Source organism: Falco punctatus, assembly GCF_963210335.1.
Source record: "Falco punctatus genome assembly, chromosome: 16".
Taxonomy (NCBI): Eukaryota; Metazoa; Chordata; class Aves; order Falconiformes; family Falconidae; genus Falco; species Falco punctatus.
In genome coordinates, this window is record NC_137596.1 from 6,003,856 (window position 1) to 6,023,121 (window position 19,266).

The 19,266-nt window shown below is 50.0% G+C and overlaps 1 protein-coding gene across 1 annotated transcript in view; it reads left to right on the plus strand.

Moving 5' to 3' along the window:
- BSX (brain specific homeobox) overlaps positions 1-19,266 on the plus strand; it is a 28,780-nt gene that overhangs the window by 6,801 nt on the left and 2,713 nt on the right. The window contains exon 2 of the mRNA XM_080366860.1: positions 2,674-18,928. Within this exon, the coding sequence (XP_080222986.1) occupies positions 18,661-18,928 (268 nt within the window). The 5' untranslated portion in view covers positions 2,674-18,660. The remainder of the gene's footprint in view (positions 1-2,673; positions 18,929-19,266) is intronic.

Sequence of the window (19,266 nt, forward strand, 5' to 3'; positions counted from 1 at the left end):
TGAACAGATTCCTTTTTACTGTGGGCAGGCAATAGAGTTTCTGCAGAGTCCTTTATCAGTATTCTGTGCTGCCTTCTGGCAGCTGCTCATTTTATGTTGCCTCAACCCGTGCTGACCTCATTTTCTATCACAGAGCAGTGAAGGATTTGGTAAAAATTAGTTATATTAGTAGCTCCCGATACAGCCAGTTTATTTGTGATATGACAAATATTTCAGCCATTAGGATCTTTCCATCTCTTAGCAGCTTAAATGCACTCACTTATATTCCAAATCACTGCTTAATTTAAAAGCCCTATTTGTCTAGATTGTTGCAGGCATGGAAAAAGATGCGGAACACTTACCCTTTCCAATCGGCCGGCAGCACACCCGGAGTTGTGCCAGTGATTGGATCTCTCGCTCCATAACTTTACACTCGGCGAAGCCACCGCTAATCACTTAGTGCACGGCAGAAGCACATCAATCCCGCGGAGGAAGGGCGGGCGCGATGCCCAGGATGCGGTGGCTGGGTTGCAGCCTCCTCCCCGCCGTGCAGTGATTCACCGGCCGTGCCTCAGTTTCCCCACCTGCTCTGCTGGGACGTGGAAGGAATTTTCTGGCTTTCCAGAGCCGCAGAGTTGCCCGGCAGGCTGGGAATGCGATGTGGGCAAAGCAGCGAGTGGCTGCAGGGTTAGGGGAGGGCAGGAGGGCCATGAAGCCGCCCCGACAGGCAGCAGGTGAGGGCGGGTTTGATAGGAGGGGGGCTTTCCTCTGTCCTGTGACCCCAACTTTACTTCTGTAAAGTAAACAAACTCAGGGCAATGCCTAACGTCTTTTTCTCTTTTCTTAATCCTACATTATTTTCACCATCCAGGGAGGGAGGGAAGGGTGGAACCGCAGGGAAGATGCTGGGATGCCCCATCCCTGGTGCTGTGCCTCCTTGAACTCCTCCCAGCATTCAGCCAGGCCATTTCTCCAGGCTTTTTCCCCCACCCAGCAGCCCTGCATGCTTCTTTTAGAGACTTGCACGTTTTTATTTGTTCGAGGGAACGTGGGGATGTTACTCCAGGGCTGCTTTAAGGAAGGCTCTTGCAAAGAGCACAGTAAAACCCCAGCAGCTGCTGACGCCCGCTGTGCGGAGGTGGCCAGGGCTGCTGGGCAAGCTGGGCTGCCCTCGCTCTCTCCCTCTGTGTGTTCCCCTGGGGAACTTCTCGGTTCCTCTCGGATGTTCTTCTTCCACCCAAAGCTGGGCAGCAAACGCACGCTCCCCCCTCCTGCCCTGGGTCTCTGCCTGGCCAGCAAAGGTCGTTACAGGGCCAGAGTTTTCTCTGCCAGCTGCTTTCTGCAGCTACGAGAGGAGTTTTCCGTCTGTGCACCGCATCGGCTTCTCCACGGAGCAGCCTCCAGCTCCAGCCCTGGCTCCTCTGCTCCTGCTCTAATGGACCTGTTGAGATTCACGGGCGGCAGTTGTTTCAAGCCAGCAAACGGCAGCACCGCCGAAGATGTAGTTGTTTTTACCGTGGGGGTGAGCTTTTGTTGCAGTGGCTGCGAAGGTACCCACGGGTGGGCTGTGTGACGTGGCTGCTGCCTTCCCCGCCACCACTGACCCTCCCGGTGGTCAGCGATCCGTCCTCCCGAGCCTCCTCCCCGGGGGGTAGCTGGTGTTTCTGGCTCACACCTCGCAGCTTCGCAGGGCAGAGGGTTTGATGGAGCACAGAGCAAGGGAAAGCGAAGGAATTTGCCGGCTCTGAAAGGCCATTGCTAATTGTCGTTTGCTTTGGAGGGAAGGGGGTTGGCTGGTGGCGTTGGTCCCTCGGGCTCGCAGGCATCGCCTGCTGCTGGTAACTCTGCAGAGCATCCTTTATGGTTGTGAAGAAGGAAAGGAATTTAGGAGTAAAATGCCACTCCCGTGCAATTCGTGCTTTTGATTGTGTCAGCTGGGATGCTTGACATCCTCTCTAAAGGTAAATGATGTCTAAATATATATGCTGTTTTGTAGCAGGTTATGGCAGCGGGTTCTGGCTAGAAATAATTAGCCGAAGCTAACTCAGTCTTGATAAATTCTCCTGAACCTTTCACAGTTATGGAGTTATGATGGAGACGTAGTTAATTGCTAGAAAAAAGCAGAGCAAACTGTAATTCTTGCTTAGTTTCACCATTCAACTTGCAAGACTCTAGGAGTTCAAATGCTGATGGAAGTGTATCGATTTTCCCCTATATTGAATGCTTCCAAAAAAAAAATCTCAACAAAAAAACCCAACCCACCTCCCGTGATGCAAGTCCCATGGTTCCAATTAAAATCACCTGTTAACTTAAAAAGGTCTCTTTTTAAAAAGGGTTTAAAAGATTTTCATTTAATTGATTCAATGTAAAATGCCCTTTACAATTACCACTATAAACTACTTGTTTCCCACTGAGTAAGACCCAATTTGAGATGTTTATCAAGACTTCGCACTCTTTCCACTCTTCATACTGAGTTCTTAAATTCCTTATTGACAGCTTGCATCTGTCAGCACTGGATATTTTTAGTTTGTTGCAAGAAAGCTTTTAAAAGGTTGTAATGGCTTGATTTTGTCTCTGTGGTCTGAAGCGATAAATCAGCTCTGAATGGCCTCGTAAGTGTGGGCAGCGCTGGGTGCCCTTTCTTGCAGAACAGTAAAATGACATGATTTAACAATTTCTTCTTTCCTTCCTCAGAGTATTTCCACCGTGGCGGTGGTGTTTGGCGCAAAGATCACACCCCTCGTCGTTCTTTATTTTTTTGGGGGGTGCTTGACATTAAACTTCGGCACAACTAACAACCATTGACTGGTTCATGCCCGAGTGTCTGCGGCGCGATTGTGGGGCTTAACTGGGACTTTGTCCTCAAAAGACTGATGAACGCCCCCCTCCCCCAATTTAATTGAGATGAGTGCACTTTTATTAGACAACCATTTGTTATTTGAACACATTTGCTGTCTCGCTGTACACACGGGCTGCAGCCACTGTATTTTTTTCAGCTGGGTAAGGTGAGGCAGGTAGAACAGCATCGCTCTTGCAGCGCACAGGGTACCTGCGTGTCCCCTCGGTGGCTTTCAGCCCCCCGAGCCCGGCGGGGGAGAGCTGATCCACCCAGAAAGCCACAAGCGTTTCGTGCCGGGATGGTTTTACAGGCTGTCACCCCACCTGCCCCGCGCTCCGAGGAGGGGACCCGGAGCCCAAAGCCCACCCCTTGACACGAGGCAGAAGGGCCACTGGAGCTGTCTGACACCCAGGGAGGAAAAGCAAGTGATGGAGGGGGGGAGAGAAGGGCTGCAGTGGAGGGTGCAGAAGCCAAAGCCCACCTTGGAGGGAGCCTTGGTGTTCCTTAGTCTGGGAAAAGGCAGTTTTCCCCTTGGATTGGATCCTTGGCAGCGCCCTGAAAAACCAAGTCATACCTGTAACCACAGCTCTCTGGGCCTGTGAAATGCCAACTTTTTAGCCAGAAAAAAGCCTGTTTTCCAGTTTTACGCCACAGGATCCTTTGAGCCCTGAGGTTTCTCGCAGACAGGGACGAGGGAAGGGTCTTTCTGCGGATGAGCTGGGGGTATCCATCAGCCGTGCTGCGTGTCTCCACATAGCTGCTGGGAACTGGGTTTTTCCCCAGAAAACCAGCAGCTCCTCCGGGCTGGCGAGTCCTTCGGGCACCAGAGGGAAAAGGCTTTTGCTCCCTTGCAATCAGCGCGGTCTGGATTTAGCAAATACCAGTCCTGCTTCTCGGGGATGCTTTGAACCGGCAGCTTTCCCGCTGTGAAGCCGAGCATGCAAAGCTGCTGTTTCTCATCCCTAGGGTGCCCAACGCCCACCCTGTAGCACACATCCCGGTGGGTGCCAGCACCTGCCCCCCCCCAGCTCCCACGGAGACGTGTCTGCCCCCAGCTCCGCAAGGCGCAGCCGGGGGAGGCTTTTTCCCCGTAAACCCATTTGTGTCTGCATTAGAGCTCGGCTGAAGGAAAGCGCTTCCATTCGGCACCGTGAGTGCTGGCGACTTGTGCATCTTCCCCCAACCCACACGTAACAGCCTGGCAGTAAGGGACAGCCCCAGCCCCCCCCCAAAAAAAACAAAAAACAAACAAACAGGGGCTGGCATTGCGTGCTGCTTGCTCTGGCTGGATTTCAGCCCTTCCCCAGCATTTCTGGGGTGTTTGGAACCTGGCTTTTCCACCCAAATATTATTCTGGGTTAGTGTGTGGGTCTGAACCGTTTGTTTTCTTTTTATTACTCCCTTGTTGCAGAAAAAACAGAAGCTGGAACGACGTGCTGTCCGCGCCAGGGATGCGCAGCAGTGCCCGAGCTCTGCTCCCCTCAGCCTCACCGTGCTTTATGGCAAGAGGAGATTAAAACCAGGGTAAAAGTTGGAAAAACTGGCACTATCCCTGCTCTGCCATGTGTGCCCATGTCCAGTTACACCCCTTGACTCCCTCTGTTGCCTCTGAGGCTGGGGGTGAGCATGGGCTCCGCTTGGGGTGTGCCCACCCTTCCTGCGCATCCCCAAGGATGAAGGCAAACGCTTGCTGGTGCGGCAGCAGCGAGGAGAGCCCGTGGCTGCTGCAGGGGGAGGGAGGCGTGGAGGCGTGGAGGCATCCCGGAGCAGCTGTGAGCACCCGTGGGCTTCCTTTCCTTGGGGGCTTTTTCGGGCAGCTCGCTGTGGGTGCAGCGTGGGCTCACCCTTGCTGCGGCTGCCCGGTGGGCTGGGGGGTGCCAGGCGGTGGAGGTGGTGAAGCAGCGTGGGTGATGCCTCAGTCCCCTGAAACACTGCCCTATCTCCTGTCCGCGGGTGGGGAAACTGAGGCACGAGAGCTTTTTCACCCCTGAACGCCAGCAGAGGCTCGCTGAGGCTCTGCGAGCGGCTCCGCCGGGTGCCCGGGCGTTGATCTGAGCTCAGGCTCTGCTCCTACCTCTCTAAAGCGGCCACGTTTGCGCTGCTCACCACTAATGCCAACATTCCTCTTTAATAAAACACGCCCCGATCCACCTAGCGTGCTACAGCCCAGCCCAGCTCCCTGACCTAGGTCTGCAGCTAACCAGAAAGCCTCATAAATGACCCCAATTACACTTTCACGGGCAGAGGGTTTGTTTCCACACTTCCCATCCCAGCTCTGGCTGGAGCAGGGCAGGAGGACGCCAGCTCGCAGCCCCGACGCAGACACGCCGATTACAAACCACAACAGGTTCAAGTGTCCAGCACAAAAGTGATAAATACAGGGGTATTATGGCTTATTGTAGCAGCTTAATTAGGATAGCTGTAATTAGCCTGTTTTTCCCCATCTTCAGTTAGCAGCTAACAAAATCAAATGGAAAATATTTTAATTTAAAAGGCCTCCTTAGCATAGGGTTACTAGAAGAGACTTAATTACTCATTGATAACTATGAGGTGGAGAAATCACTTCTTTTGTGCCAGTAGTAATAAGAAGCAAGGCTGGTAGCCAAAAAATCATACCCAGCAGGTTTAACCCTGGAATTTAGGTTTCAGTCCACATAAAATCTGAGCATCCTCACCTCCAGCTTATCTGAGCATCCTCACCTTCAGCTCAGTGAGGCTTAACTTGCAAACTGGCATCTAAACCCTCAGGGAAAGGGCTCCTTTCTCTTCTCTGGGCTCAGGGGAGGCTGAGCACCGTCGAGGAGAGCCTGGGGTCCCGCTGCACCCCAGCTTTGCTGCCCAGTAGCCTTCCCCAGGAATGGGGGAGAGTGCGGGCAGGTTTGAAGAGGCAGATTTTTAGGTGCTAAACACAGTAAAGGGGCTCGGAGAGGAGCAGTTTTTAATTCAGGTGCCCAGGGACTGAGTCCTTCTTCTGTCCATATTTGAAATACCTGTGCTGTCAGAGCATCCTCACGGCTCTGCCAGTGCCTTGGTGCAAGTGGCGCGGATGGTGTGCAGGGGCAGCGTGAGAAGCCCTTGTGCCACCTTTTGTGGGATCTCCAGCCAAGGAAAAACTGCAGAAATGCACACTTTCCTTAAGGTTATCTAAAATAACCAACCTCCTGACCCTTGCTGCTGTTGTGGGAACATATTCAACTCATATTCGACATATCAAGGGTTTGGGGCGTTGCTGTTCTTGAAGACACCCCTCCTTGCTAGCGTCCCTGCGGATTAGGTTGCTCATTTACCGGCCTTGAAAACATTTTCCTGTTCACAAGCTAAACAGATGAGACTCTAAGATTCCTCTCTTTCTTGTTCATTTAGGGGTGAAAAATCGCCAGCAAGAATTCAATTAGCATCATATCTGCTTAGCCTGGACGGTGCTGAGGACCTTCCTAGACCCATACTTGCACTGCGTCGTCTTCACAATAGCAGCATCTGCTTTATTATGAGTTGCCTAATTGATTCTGACATGCCCAGTTATTATATGTTAACAATGTCCTCTGGGGTGAATAGTTGGAGGGGAAGGGAGGGGCAATCACAAAGATGTTTTTCTTCTGGTTCTCGGACCTCCTTTCAGCACCAAAGGCAGTGGCTGACCTTGCGTTCACAGAGAGGTCCCTGACTTCTGGACCTAACTCGCTTGCAAATGCTGGTGGCAAATTTTCCTCTGGAAGTTTGTTTTGGCTGGTTTGGGGTTTTTTTTTTCAACCCCCGTTAGAACATGCATATGCCACACTGTCAGGAAGGCTTTTAAATTGTCTGGAATTGTGTCTGTGACAATGGAAGTCGCCTTTATCGCCTTTCCTGACGGTGTATCATGCACGAGCGTGGCCAGGCTGGCAGCACAGGGCAGCATCTCCCACTGTCTCAGCTGAGAAAACCTGGACACCTTAACGGTCACAAACCTTTTCTCCAAGAACTCTACAAAATTCCAAGTTGTCACTGCTTTGGTGGGGGCACGAGGTCAGCAGGAAGGTATTGCTGTTCCATGGGAACTGTAAAATTATCCGGACTTTTCCTCCTAAGCAAAGAGGACGGTGTTGCTGTGTGCTGAGGGATGAAGCTGCTGGTTGGGTTGGCCTGGTTGATACAGAGCATCTGAAAAGGGTGGCGGTTATGGGGCAGGAACGGGGGCGGAATGCAGCAGCCAGGCTGTCAGAGCCACCCCTGCCCAGGGGGGACGGGCACGGCACGTTTGGAGCAGGGACCTGGCCTAGGGCAGCCTTTGAGCTGGCTGCCAGCCCTATTAGCACAAAGCTATTTGCACGGCTGGAATTTTATTTGGGTTTTATTACCCTAAGCATTGCCAGTCTTGATTTGCCAGACTGGGAAATCGGGCTTGATTTAGATGCGCACTCTCATTTGTGTCTCCGCTTTTATAAACGTCGCTGCAGTCACACCCTCGTGCTCGGTGGTGGTTGTGGCTCCGAGAGCTCGTGTTGTACTCGGTGGGGTGACACAGGTACACCCACGTCACCCGCTGCCGCTTCATGTCTGCTCACGCTCTGTATTATTTTGCACCGGTGAAAAGCTCGCTGCAGAGGCAACGCTTGCTGCCCTTCTGATCGGTGCTGCTGCAGAAAGGGAAGAAATCTTCATGCGCCTCGTGACCCCTCAGAACACTGTAAGGGCCTCTACACTTCGTAAGCATCGCCCAGGAAAAATCAAGGTGTCAGATTAGGAGAGAACTCCCAGAAATGTGATGGCAAAACGGTTCTTGCTGGGAGACTTAATGGGTGTTGCTTCTGGAAGCTGGTTGTTCATGGCAGTCCGGTTCCTTATCAATTTATTTCCATATCCCTCATCCCTCGTGGTGCCAATAGCCCCGCTCCTCTCCCACAGCCGTCATGACCCTGCGGTACCTCCTTGTCAGGGAAGCTGGATGCCTCGGGAAAGCAGGTTAAAACAGCAGGGTCCGGCGTGGATCCAGCTCTTCGCTTCCATGCGCCCACAAAGTGGGAGGGGTACGAAGCTTTATATGAGCCTTTGTCCATTAGGGGATGTAACAGGGGCTCCAGAGTCTCTAAATTCACTTAGATGTCTTTTGTAGGTCTTTTGCTGGGGTCTTTAGGCAACACAAACCAAATTTCTGTGCCAAATCTGCGGTTAGTGGCCGCTGGAAGTAAGTGTTGAGTTAAATCGTGAAGCTGATGCTGAGAAGTACAGAGCACCCATGAGACAGAGAGAGACAGATGATAGATAAGGGATAAATAGATAGATACGCTGCATGTATAAGGAACTGAAGCACAGAGACACCGAGGTATGCAGACCTAAATGTTATTAATCAGAGTTCAACCCCTTCGGAGGACCCCGACCAAAGCAGCTCGTGCAGGGTCACTTGCTCCAAAGTCTAAGCCAGAATTAATAACGAAGCCCCAGGTTCGTGAAACTGCCTTGCTCGAGCACCCCCACCCTCCGTGTCCCCTGGGATGTGACAACTGTCCACCCTCATGGCCCGAGACCAGCTGGGGTGAAGACAATGAGCCCCGCAGCCCCTGCAGGGCGCGCGCTGGGAGGCAGGGTGCATTGGGGGGGGTGGTGGTTAAAGGGTGCTAATTCCATCCCACAGGAGAAAAATAAATGGAAATGGGCTTTGCCACAGCCCTGCAAGACACGTTGGATGCGGCCAGTGTGGGGGAGTCCCGCAGGTGTTTCCCCCCGGAGCTGGAAGCCGCGCTCAAGCCGGGTGCTCATTACAGGCAGTGCCCATCGATGCCATGTATTGACCCGGTCGTTCACCGAGCTGCAATGGAGAGTGTCTTGAATTTTGTCAGAGTAACTTATTAGGGAGCATTAATCAAACTTGTTACCCTAATTGAAACAAATACTTAAATAAAAATCAAGGCTTCGGACATTAATGGATGTGCATGTGGGAGAGGGAGCAGCACGCGAGGATCCAGGCTTCCCGTCCTTTTAGGATTGGATAGCAATAACCTTACAACGATAACAGCTAAATTAGAGAAGATGGCTTTCCATAATTTCTCCAAACAATCACTTAATGGGAGCGGTATAATTCTGCGAAATAGGTGAATGGAGTACTGATCCATTTTATGGAACTATCAATAAACTAAACCTTGCCTGCTTTTAAGATTAAACTGGAAAGAGGAAAAAAAAAAGAAGAAAAAAAAAAAAAAAAAAAGCCTATAGCCAGGGAAGGGAGAAAGAAAGAGTATTTATCTTTACACATAAAATTTGTGTGCTAGTAAAGTGCAGGCAGTGACAGGAATTTCAATTATTTAATCAAAAAGAAAATGAAAGTGGCTTTAAGTGTTGTGATTTGAGCCAGTGAAATCTAATGTGGGCTCACATTGAATATGAGGAAAATGGGAAGAAAATTAAAGCTGCTCCTACTTAAATCATGTGGTTACAAATGGTAAATTAGTTTCTCGATGTTTTCATTTAAGTGTTTAAGTGGAAGGTTTTATTCTTAATGTAGTGTTGTGACACAGAATAAAAACCTTATCTGTCTCTATAGCTTTTTTCTTCCCCCTGCCGTGCTGCTGCCTTAGAAGGCAAAAGGGGAAAAAGCTGCAGCAATATTAGACTGCTTTTGTTAAAATTGGGAGGCAATATGCTTTCACCACAAGCTCATTAAGGTAATAGATGAATAATGTCTATTAAAAATGCACTAGGCTAAATGAATTTAATGTGTGTTGGGAGGGAAATTGCATTTGCCAGAGGATACAAACTGGAAAAATCTCCTTTTTGTACCTATTTTGAGACTCAAGCACTGATCTCAGTTGGACAGAAATGCAGGGACAAGCAGCCACACGAGCGTGCACGCACACAGCTCATGTTTGGGACCATGTTAGAAGGATGCACAAGCCTGTAATAATCTAAAACACCCTTAGCTTTGAGGATGTTTTGTATAATATGTTGTTCCCCATAACTGCTGCTGTTTTCCTCCATTCAGGCTTATGGCTCTTGCCCTGTTGGACTTCCAGGTTTAATTTTCCATGTTTAATAACAAATGGCAAAGCAATTTGCAACGACTGTGGTAGGCTGTTGAATGCCAAGTCTTGATCCTCCCAAAGTCAAAAGAAAACAAGAGCAGATTCTGGCAGAGAATGAACACTTTCTTCGCGATGGTGGGCCCGGTGATTACATTGCATGGATAATTTCTAACATTAGTTTTGAAAAGCAGGTAACGTATTTATGAACTAGGAAGCCACATAACTCATTATTAAAAATCCCAGCTGAGCGGAGCTAAGACCAAAATATATAAGCAAGGCCAAAAATACATCAAATCTGTGCGTCCCATAGGTAAGAAATTGTAGCGTGTTTCTACATCTGTGCAGTTTTCTATCACACTTCTCTTCGAAAAAAGATGCTGAGCTTTGCATGTAAGGCTCTTTCTTCGAGTTGGGGAAGTCTTGGAAAACTTCTGCAAGTCTTTGTTCTGCAGGACGTGCCCAGCCCGTACACAAAGCCCTCTGGCGTGCGTACATGGCGCAGAACGGATCCCGCGGTCGGTGACATTCGTCACAAAGTGACCATTCCCCCTAGAAGCCCCTCTAGACTTTAATGAATAATTATTGAAGATGCTCCTATAGCCTGTGCTGTTGCTGGAATAGGCCCTGGCCGTGCAGTCGCTGTCCCCCGCGGTCCCCGGCGAGGCAGCCTTCCAGCCGGGTTCGGTGCCCACGTTTTGGCAGAGGCGATGGCTGGAAGGGCATCCCGCATTTCTCGCAACGTGAAACCCCCCCGGTCAGCTTTTCAGCCAGCTGGGTTTCCCTCCCCTGCCGCTAAATCTGTTGCAGCCCCCGCAGCATCCTCCCGTGAGCCAGCGTGGGTGCACCTGCCTTTGCCTGGGGTCTGGGGGAGCGGGGGGTCACCGACCCAGCCCCGCCGGGCAGGCTGCGCTCTGGGAGCCGTGTCCCTGCCTCCCGTCCAGCCACCTACTCCGGATACATTTTGGGAAAATACATGTTTGAGACCGCTGGTCACCCGACTAATTTGACGCAAATTGGCTGCTCTGTTAAAACCTTACCGTGGTATGGGGAAAAAGGAGAGTTCGGGAGGGATGTACGAGGCTCATATAATTTTTTTTTTTAGCAGGAAATCATATTAAACTAAAACATCGGAAAGAGCAAGGAATAGCTGGGCTGAATCAAATATTGCAGACTAAATAAATTGTTTATTTTTTGAAGCATGGGAGAACCATGCAAATATTATCTTACTAATTCATTATGAGGCATTTGCCTGCATCGTTACTTGTTTCAGATGACCTAGAGTGTTTTAATATTTCCATTTAAAAATAACGTTGACGAATGCGAGAAAGTGGTTGTAACAGCAGGCAGTATTGTATGACAACATGTCAGCATTTGAATACCTCATCCTTGGAAATGGAAAAAATGCTATTTTAAAATGCAATTTCCAGTTTTAAAGCATTATTTGAAGATGCATATGTGAGATGCTGACTAGATTCTATCTTTTTCCCCTGTCACCCACTTCTGAAGTGCTTAAAATAAAGTGCACGGATACGGAGTAAGCTGAAACAGTCAAGAAGCTCTATAATACAAAAATGTTTCGAGTAAAGTGTGTTACTCAGATCTTTCTAAAGTACATTTCTGCCTTTATTCTGAAGGCCACAGCACAGACAACTCTGACTAATGCAAGTAATGGAACCAATCTCTTCCTTTGATCATCCAAAAAGTTATCTTTTTTGTAAACTAGGTCCAACGAGTTTTGCAATCTGTTTGGAGCCAACATGAAAGAAAAAGGTTTAATTATCTTACAATCAAGAATGATTCCTTTTCTTTTAATAAAGTGATCAGCCGAAGCAGCACCAGTTTGTGACCATCGCTGCGCATGTGGCAGTGTGACAGACGTAGGTAAGACATGACGTTCATGGGCATCTTCTCTCTCAGCATGGGCTGATACAACAATTTGTATATTTAAACCAGGAGGAAAAACTGCCAGTATGTTGAGGCTTGTCCCAGGCAATTTGTAAAACCTGCTCTTTAGCAGAGATTGACTTTCTAACCAGAGGGTGAATCATATTTACCGAAGCTTAGTGCAGAGTTCGTAAATACTCGCAGATTTTCAACAGAGCTACTCAAAGTACAAGTACGCAAGGATGGAGGGGCTTGCTAGAGATCTGGAGAGAAGGGAAAGCTGCTCATTCACCCTATTTGTCAACACGTATTCCCTATGTACACTTGCTGATGTATCCAACATAAAGAGTGAGAAAACTGGATTCTTACTCCACAGGCTGCCTAGGTTGGATGTTTCTTCTGAGTTTGATACAGGGGTCACGGGATGAAATCTGGCTCCTGCGATTCGGGAGGTGGGACTGCGTGGCCACAAAAGCTTCCTCTGACCCCGGAGTGCATCATTGGAGTGCTTTTTATTTTCATTTCTACTTTAAAGCTGGAAAGTAAAGAGTGGAATTGAAAAGAATCATTTAGAAAGAAATATTTGCATCGTTTAGATTTATATGCTCCATTGGTTTTCACAGAAGTTACTCCTGGCTTACACCAGCCTGAGGTCAGCCTTGGCTATTATATATTGAAAGTATTCCTCTGAGTAGAAAAGGCATAGGAGGTTTGCATGAGGAACCAGGAGCTCCAGAAGGAGTATGAAAAGTAATCCGAGGAAAACCACAAAGAACAGTAGGAAAACAATAGGAGCAAAATAAAGGTTCAATGGATAAGAAAGGGAAAAGGAGGATTATCCTGCCCCGCAGGTTAAAAGCAAGGATGCACAAGGTTCATAGATCACGAAATGAGGGAAACCAGGGAGGTCCTGAGTCATTAGCACAAAAAAGTGAATCAAAATGTTGAGATGTGCAAAATGTGCAAATGATTGCTACACAGCTGGAACGAGAGAAAATGAATAAGCATTAATGTGCTAAAGGCAAGAGCAAAGCAGTGACTACGGCAGCAAGAATGGATTTTTTGAGAGCAAAGGATTAGCCGAGATCCCAAAGTACAGATGGTCTTGGGTGAAATAATCACCTTCGCCTCGAGGGAGTAAGCAATGCCCATGGGTTGCTCACACGATGAGGAGGAACTGAGATGTAACCAAATGAAAAGTAATTGAAAGCAGGTCCCAGGGAAACTTCTAAGCCTCCCTCCCAATTCCTGACTCATTCCAGAAAGAAAGAAAAGAAAGAAAAGAAAGGAAGAAAGAAAGAAAGAAAAAAAGAAAGAAAGAAAGAAAGAAAGAAAGAAAGAAAGGAAGAAAGAAAGAAAGAAAAAAAGAAAGAAAGAAAGAAAGAAAGAAAGAAAGAAAGAAAGAAAGAAAGAAAAAGAAAGAAAAGAAAAGAAAAGAAAAGAAAAGAAAGAAAAAGAAAGAAAAGAAAAGAAAAAAGAAAGAAAAAGAAAGAAAGAAAAACAAAGAAAAGAAAAGAAAAAAGGAAAGAAAGAAAAACAAAGAAAGAAAAGAAAAGAAAAAAGGAAAGAAAGAAAAACAAAGAAAGAAAAGAAAAGAAAGGAAGAAAGAAAAAGAAAGAAAGAAATGAAGGAAGGAAGAAAGAAAGAAAAAGAAAGGAAGGAAGAAAAAGAAAAAGAAAGAAGGAAAGGAAGAAAGAAAAATAAATAAAGAAAGAGAAGGAATAATCTCGCTGTGTTTAGGAATAGTACAGATAACCCTGCTGAAGTTGAAAACAAATATTAGGTAATTTAAAAGATCGTAAGTCTGAATTAATAAGAGTCACTATTTTAGGGAAAGTGTTTAGACCAAACCTGTCAATATTAATACTTTCATTCTCTTTCTGTAAGTACGCTGTCTTCAAAAATGCTCAGGATTATCAGCTAACAAGGCAACTTCTCAGTACAGAGATAAAATAGATTTAGGAGTGAAACCCCTGAGCCCGTGCACAGGCAGTTGGGTTTGGGGGCCGTGCAAGGAAGCTACAGACAAAGCTTTTACTCTTCAGATTTTATTTTGCCTGTCATTGATGCCATAACGCTTTATATCCCAGATTCTTGCTGTTATGGTAGCGATACAAGCCTCAGAAGTGCTTTCCTGACTCAGTCACTTCGTAACGTGGCTGCCCTGGCATCAGCACTTCCATCCCTCCCCGCGCTTCTCACCGAGTCGTAGCCCTGAAATCACCGCGACGCCTGTGGGTAGATTCAGGGATGCTGTCAGGGTAACACAGACCCAGCTTCTAACCTGAGCATTTCTTGTCCTGGAATAAAACCAGCAGGTGGGTTACTTTATTTCTCACTCTGTCTTCTCATCACAGCTACAAACGCAGGAAAGTGCCAGCCCCTGGGCTGGGGGCGACGTGTTCTCCAGGCAGCAGAAGCCAAGGGGTGGCAGAGTTTGGAGCCTTGGCAGACTTGGCTGGATCTTCTCCTGGTGCTGCCATCAGCCCCGGCTAGCAGGCAAACTGCTCTTTGACATTTTCTTTCCCCTCCCAGCCTCTCTCCGCCCTGTAGATCACGCCATCCACCCCGGGACAGCCTGCCAGGGCTCGATTTGGGCAGCAGTGGAGCCCAAAGCCCCCCCAAGCCAGCCCTCCTCCGAGTACAGAGAACCCGGCTGAAGTTGGAAACAAATATTAGGTAATTCAATATTTGGTCACACGACGTTATTCATTCCCAAAAGTGAAAGAAATGCAGCACTCAGCCGGTGTTAAGGCACGCTAGAGGCTTGCCGACATTAAAATGCTACCTGTGGCAAGACTGAAACGCCAGTAAAAGCTTCTAGGGCGGATTTAGAAGGGGCTTCCCACCACCCCTGTTATGTCGTGTCGTTTAAACTGAGTTTATAAAATCTCTCGTCACGGGCACAACATCAGCGCCAGGTGAGACAGGCCATGGGGACCTCGGAGACCTATCCCTTTGCAGGTGGAGGCGGAGGCAGAGGGGAGGTGATGGGGCAGGGGCTGCGGGGGCTGTTTTTTCCCTCTCCACCAGCACCCAGGGAGCCTCTGGGCAGAGGCACCCCGCTCCTGCCGGGTGCAGAGCAGTTTTGCCTGAAGCATCATGCATGGAACATTCTCCATTAAGCCATGCTTTGTGTTCAAAAGACCTTTCTCTACGTTAGGCGTGTGGCTACTCAAACTGAGCTCTTCAGACCTCTTTCCTGCAGCCAGGCTCCCATTTTGATCATATCAAGGCTGGCTGGTTTTAATTTGACCCTTCCTTTTTGAGTGGATTTGTCTTGAAAGGCATGAAAAGGCTGGGCTCCCGAGCTACCTTACCTCTTCAAGAGCCACGGGAAGGTAAGTGCATGTATTTTTAAACCGCACCAAATTTATCCCTAATGCAACACACTGAAATAAAGCTACTAACATCGATGTAGCCGCACCGACCTTTTAAATGACGCCCTGGGTTTTAAGTCAAATAAATTTCTGTTTTCCTAGGCAAAATTTCCCTGTAATACCTGCAAATGATCTGGAGCGTGCAAGTAATGACAACTGGTGTTTGTGTAAGCAAAGCACAGATGTATTGTGTGTAAGCACATATGTATTATGTGCAAGCACATGTGTTATGTGTGCTATTAAATGATGAAGGGGGGTGTGTGCCTATAGATATATGGGGGGATATGCATGCATCGCCACCGGCAAAGTTTGTAGAGCTCTTCGAGCCTGCGGAAATCATTTTATTTTATTGAAGAATTAAGAAGCAAACTCTGTGGTACCTGGGTTCACGGGCATGTGCCTCTGGAGGAGGTCTGAGCCATTTGGGGTTCCAGGCTGAGCTATTACACAGTCCCACACGGCATTTGGGGGGGATGCAAGAGAGCAGCATCAAGGGGCAGTTCTGGTCCCCCCCATGGGAAGGGAAGCACACAGTGAGTAAATCAGCCAAACCTGCTGCTTTGGCTACCTTGCCCTGACCCCAGCCCCTCTCATTTTCTTAGATGTGCCCCTCAGCCCAGCGAGACCTCAGCTTCTGCCCAGGTTTGGGGCAGTTCCTGCCAAATCCGAGGAAAAGCTGTGGGACCACCTCAAAGGGGACCCTGCACCATGGAGAGGAGGCCACAGAGGGTCTGTCTGGAGACCTGTCTCACCCATGGATTTGGCAGCAAACGGAATTACGTGTGTATGCAAAAAGGCATAGAAACATCTGCCTGTGTGCTTACACCTGGCCAGCCAGGGAGGGGGGCTAACTTGGGATGGGGGGCTGGTCCTCGGGGACGGGCAAGGATCCAGCCAGGGCTGGGAGTGTTTAGGGGTCCCGGGGTGAGAGCCATACTGCTGGGTCCCCATCACTGTGGGGACCTGCAGAAGAGGGCCAAAGGGGGAAAAAAAGGTTAGAGGGCAAAAAAGGCCACCCTGCCGATGGTGGGAAACACCCCGGCACCCCTTTCCTGTCCCCCAAAGCCCTGAAATGTTAAAATTGAAAAAGCCCTGGGTGTGAGGAATGCAGTGCAGAGATCCCCCCCGTCCTGGGGGTTACCTTCCCTTCAGGGGACTTCCCAGGCAGGGGGTTATCACCTCTGCTTCTTGCCTTCGAATTGGCACCCACGAGGGGCTGCGGTGCCTGACGTGCCGCTGCCCGGTGTGGGGCAGCAAGGTGGCTCCGAGAGCGGCCCCATCGCCCCCTCCCCAGCTGTACACCGAATAAAGAGAGAAAAAAAAGCAGCCCCTCGATGTGGCCAACAGGCAAGCACCTTGCCGAGTCCTAAAGCTGTGGCTGAAGTAACGCATCTCTGATCTGTCAGACCTGCTTTAAAAAAAATAATTATATATATGTACATATATATATGTACACCCCAGTGATGAGTAAAGCCCCAGTTCTCCTGGAGAAGCAATCTCAGCCGATGAAATGGCCAGTCAAGTGGCTCACACCCCCCTGGCTGCACTCCCTCCGCTAACAAGTTGGGCATTAGACACGTTTCATCACTGTTAATTCATTTGCTTACTCATTTGCTCCTCAGAGAAAGTTGTTAGCCTGTTGTATTCTTAAACCCCCGGCCAAAATCCCAGATGGATGCAGAAACGGGCGTTTCAGGAGGGGATGCTGCAACAGATTTGGGTTTTTTAATTATTTTTTCCTGGAGAAAAAGAGGGAGTTTGGGCAGCAGCGGCAGGAAAGGCAGCTCTGTGGTGGGTGAGCCTTTCCCCCAGCCCTGCCCCTGCCTCTGCAGCGCTGCACCTGCAACCCTGTGGACATATATATATAAATATATATATATATATATGTGTGTGTGTCACTTCAGTGCGTGACGCTGGTGCCTGCCCACACGTGGGCACTACACGTGTGAAGCGAAGCATGTGCGTGGCTGTAACACACGCTGCCTGTTACGGAGAGACAAATGCTCCGGTGGGTTTTCCAGGTGCAAGAGGAGCGCTCTGGGCCCCCTCAGTTTTGGCCCTCTGGAACTGCTGGAGCCACATCAAAGCTACCAGGTGTTATAACGGGTTGTTCTTAAAAGCCTGAGTGGGTGCTCTGCTGCTCTGCCCACCTGGGGGGGGGGGGAGGTGGCTGCCCCCTGCCCTTGCCCACGCGTGACTGTGTCCACCGTGACCGTGTCTGCCGTGACCGTGTCCGTCACCGCCGGCGGAGAAGAGACAGCACCGCCAGAAAACTCGGGCGCTCCGAGTTCCAGCTTCATTAAAAGCAGACGATTGCTATTTCTATTCTTTTAAAGGGTTTTTTTTTTCCTCATCTATTTACCATTTACCAGCTCATCCATATGGAAGACATGGCTTATACTTCCCTGAGAACTGTACTTTTAGGACTAATTGAGTCTGGTAATTAATTTGTCCTACCTGCTGGATCAGATGGAAATGCTGTCCATGTGCCCAAGGATTAGCACTTGCCTTTCTAACATCTTTCTTAATTATCTAATAGCATGGGTTGTGCGAGTTCTGGCTCTATTAGAACACTTTTACTATTAACGGTAGTGATTGGAATTGTGATGACAACTCGATTTCAACAAATTAGAGCTTAAAATCAGGAGATGAAGGAGAAGTGCCTTCTTTTAATTTCCCTGAGTTTAACATCAATAATTAGAGCAATTTTCTGAGATGCGAACCGAAATTATCTCGGCTATGATGTGGTATATCACCCTCATTTTAGCAAATTGACTCCGGGGAAATGAATGTTACAGATTAGGGGGGGGGGTAAAAAAAAAAAAAAAAAAAAAAAAAAAAAAGGCAAACAGTGGAAAGACTGGGAAAAAAAAAAAAAGTGTTAGTACAACCGGAGAGGGGGATGGATGGGAGCAAAACCCCGAGGGGGTGATAACCTGAGCGGGAAGGCACCGCGTGCGAGGGGACGACTTAGGAGCGGAGCGTGGGACACGTTGGGACGCGCCGCTCATTTTATTCCCCCAAGTTTTTGCCTTTAAAAAGTAAAATAAAATAGAAAAGAGGGAGCGCGCAGGTTCGGGTAAAAGGCCCCCAGGCAGCGCCGGGGCCGGGCGGGGTCTGCGCGCTGCTGGGGACCCTGCGCCCGCGTTGCGCGGCGGAGGCTGCGCGGCTCCGCAGCGGCTGCGCGCCCCCCCCCGCGCCCCCCCCGCGCCCCCCCCGGCGCTTTGGGTGGCCCGGCGCGCCCGTCCCCCCGCCCGGCCGATCGCCATTGGCTCGCGGCGGAGCCCCCTGCCCACCGCGCCTCAAAGGCGCGCAGCTCCCCGCGCAGCCCAAAGCCGCCCGCCTCGCCTCCCCCGGCTCTTCCCGTGTGTTCCTGCCTGGGGGAATGGCGTTTTCATTATTATTGTGATTTATTTTTCCTCCGGATTTTTGTTTGTTTTGTAAATTCCTATTTATTTTTTATTATCGTTTTTATTTCTCCTCCTGGGGCCCCGGGCGGTGCAGCCGGCCGGCCGAGCCCCGCGGCAGCCAGCGCGCAGCCCGGTCGCCCCCTGCCCCGCTGCCCCGGGCGGGGACAAGCGCCATGAACCTGAACTTCACCTCGGCCGTGCCCCCCGGCTCCGCGCCCCGGCCCACCTCCTTCTTCATCGAGGACATCCTGCTGCACAAGCCCAAGCCCTTGCGGGAGGTGCCCCCCGAGCACTTCCCCGGCTCCTTGGCCTCCCGCGTCCCCTTCTTGGACTATGGGTACCCCCTGATGCCGACCCCCACCCTGCTGGCGCCCCACCCGCACCCTGCCCTGCACAAGCCGGAGCATCACCACCACCACCCCTACTTCCTCACCGCCTCGGGTAAGCGCAGCCCTGCGCGGGCGCCAGCTGCGCCCTTCGGGGCCGGCGGGCATCGCGGGGGCGCCGGGGGGGACCCGGGGGGACCCGGCCCAGCGGCCAGAGACCCCGGGGGGGGCGGCGGGGCAGCTCCGCGCATCCCTCCGCGGGAGCGGGGCTGCGACCCCCGGGGCAGGAGCCGCCCGCCGCCCCCCGGGCCCCCGGCCCCGTTACTTGTCACTCAACGCTGCCCGGGATCTCGGGCCTTGTCCCCCTTTGCCGTTAATTGATATTTTATTGACATTTCCTTTGGGGCCGGTGACATCCCTTTTTCCTTGCGTTGTCCCTTCAGACGGCGACCG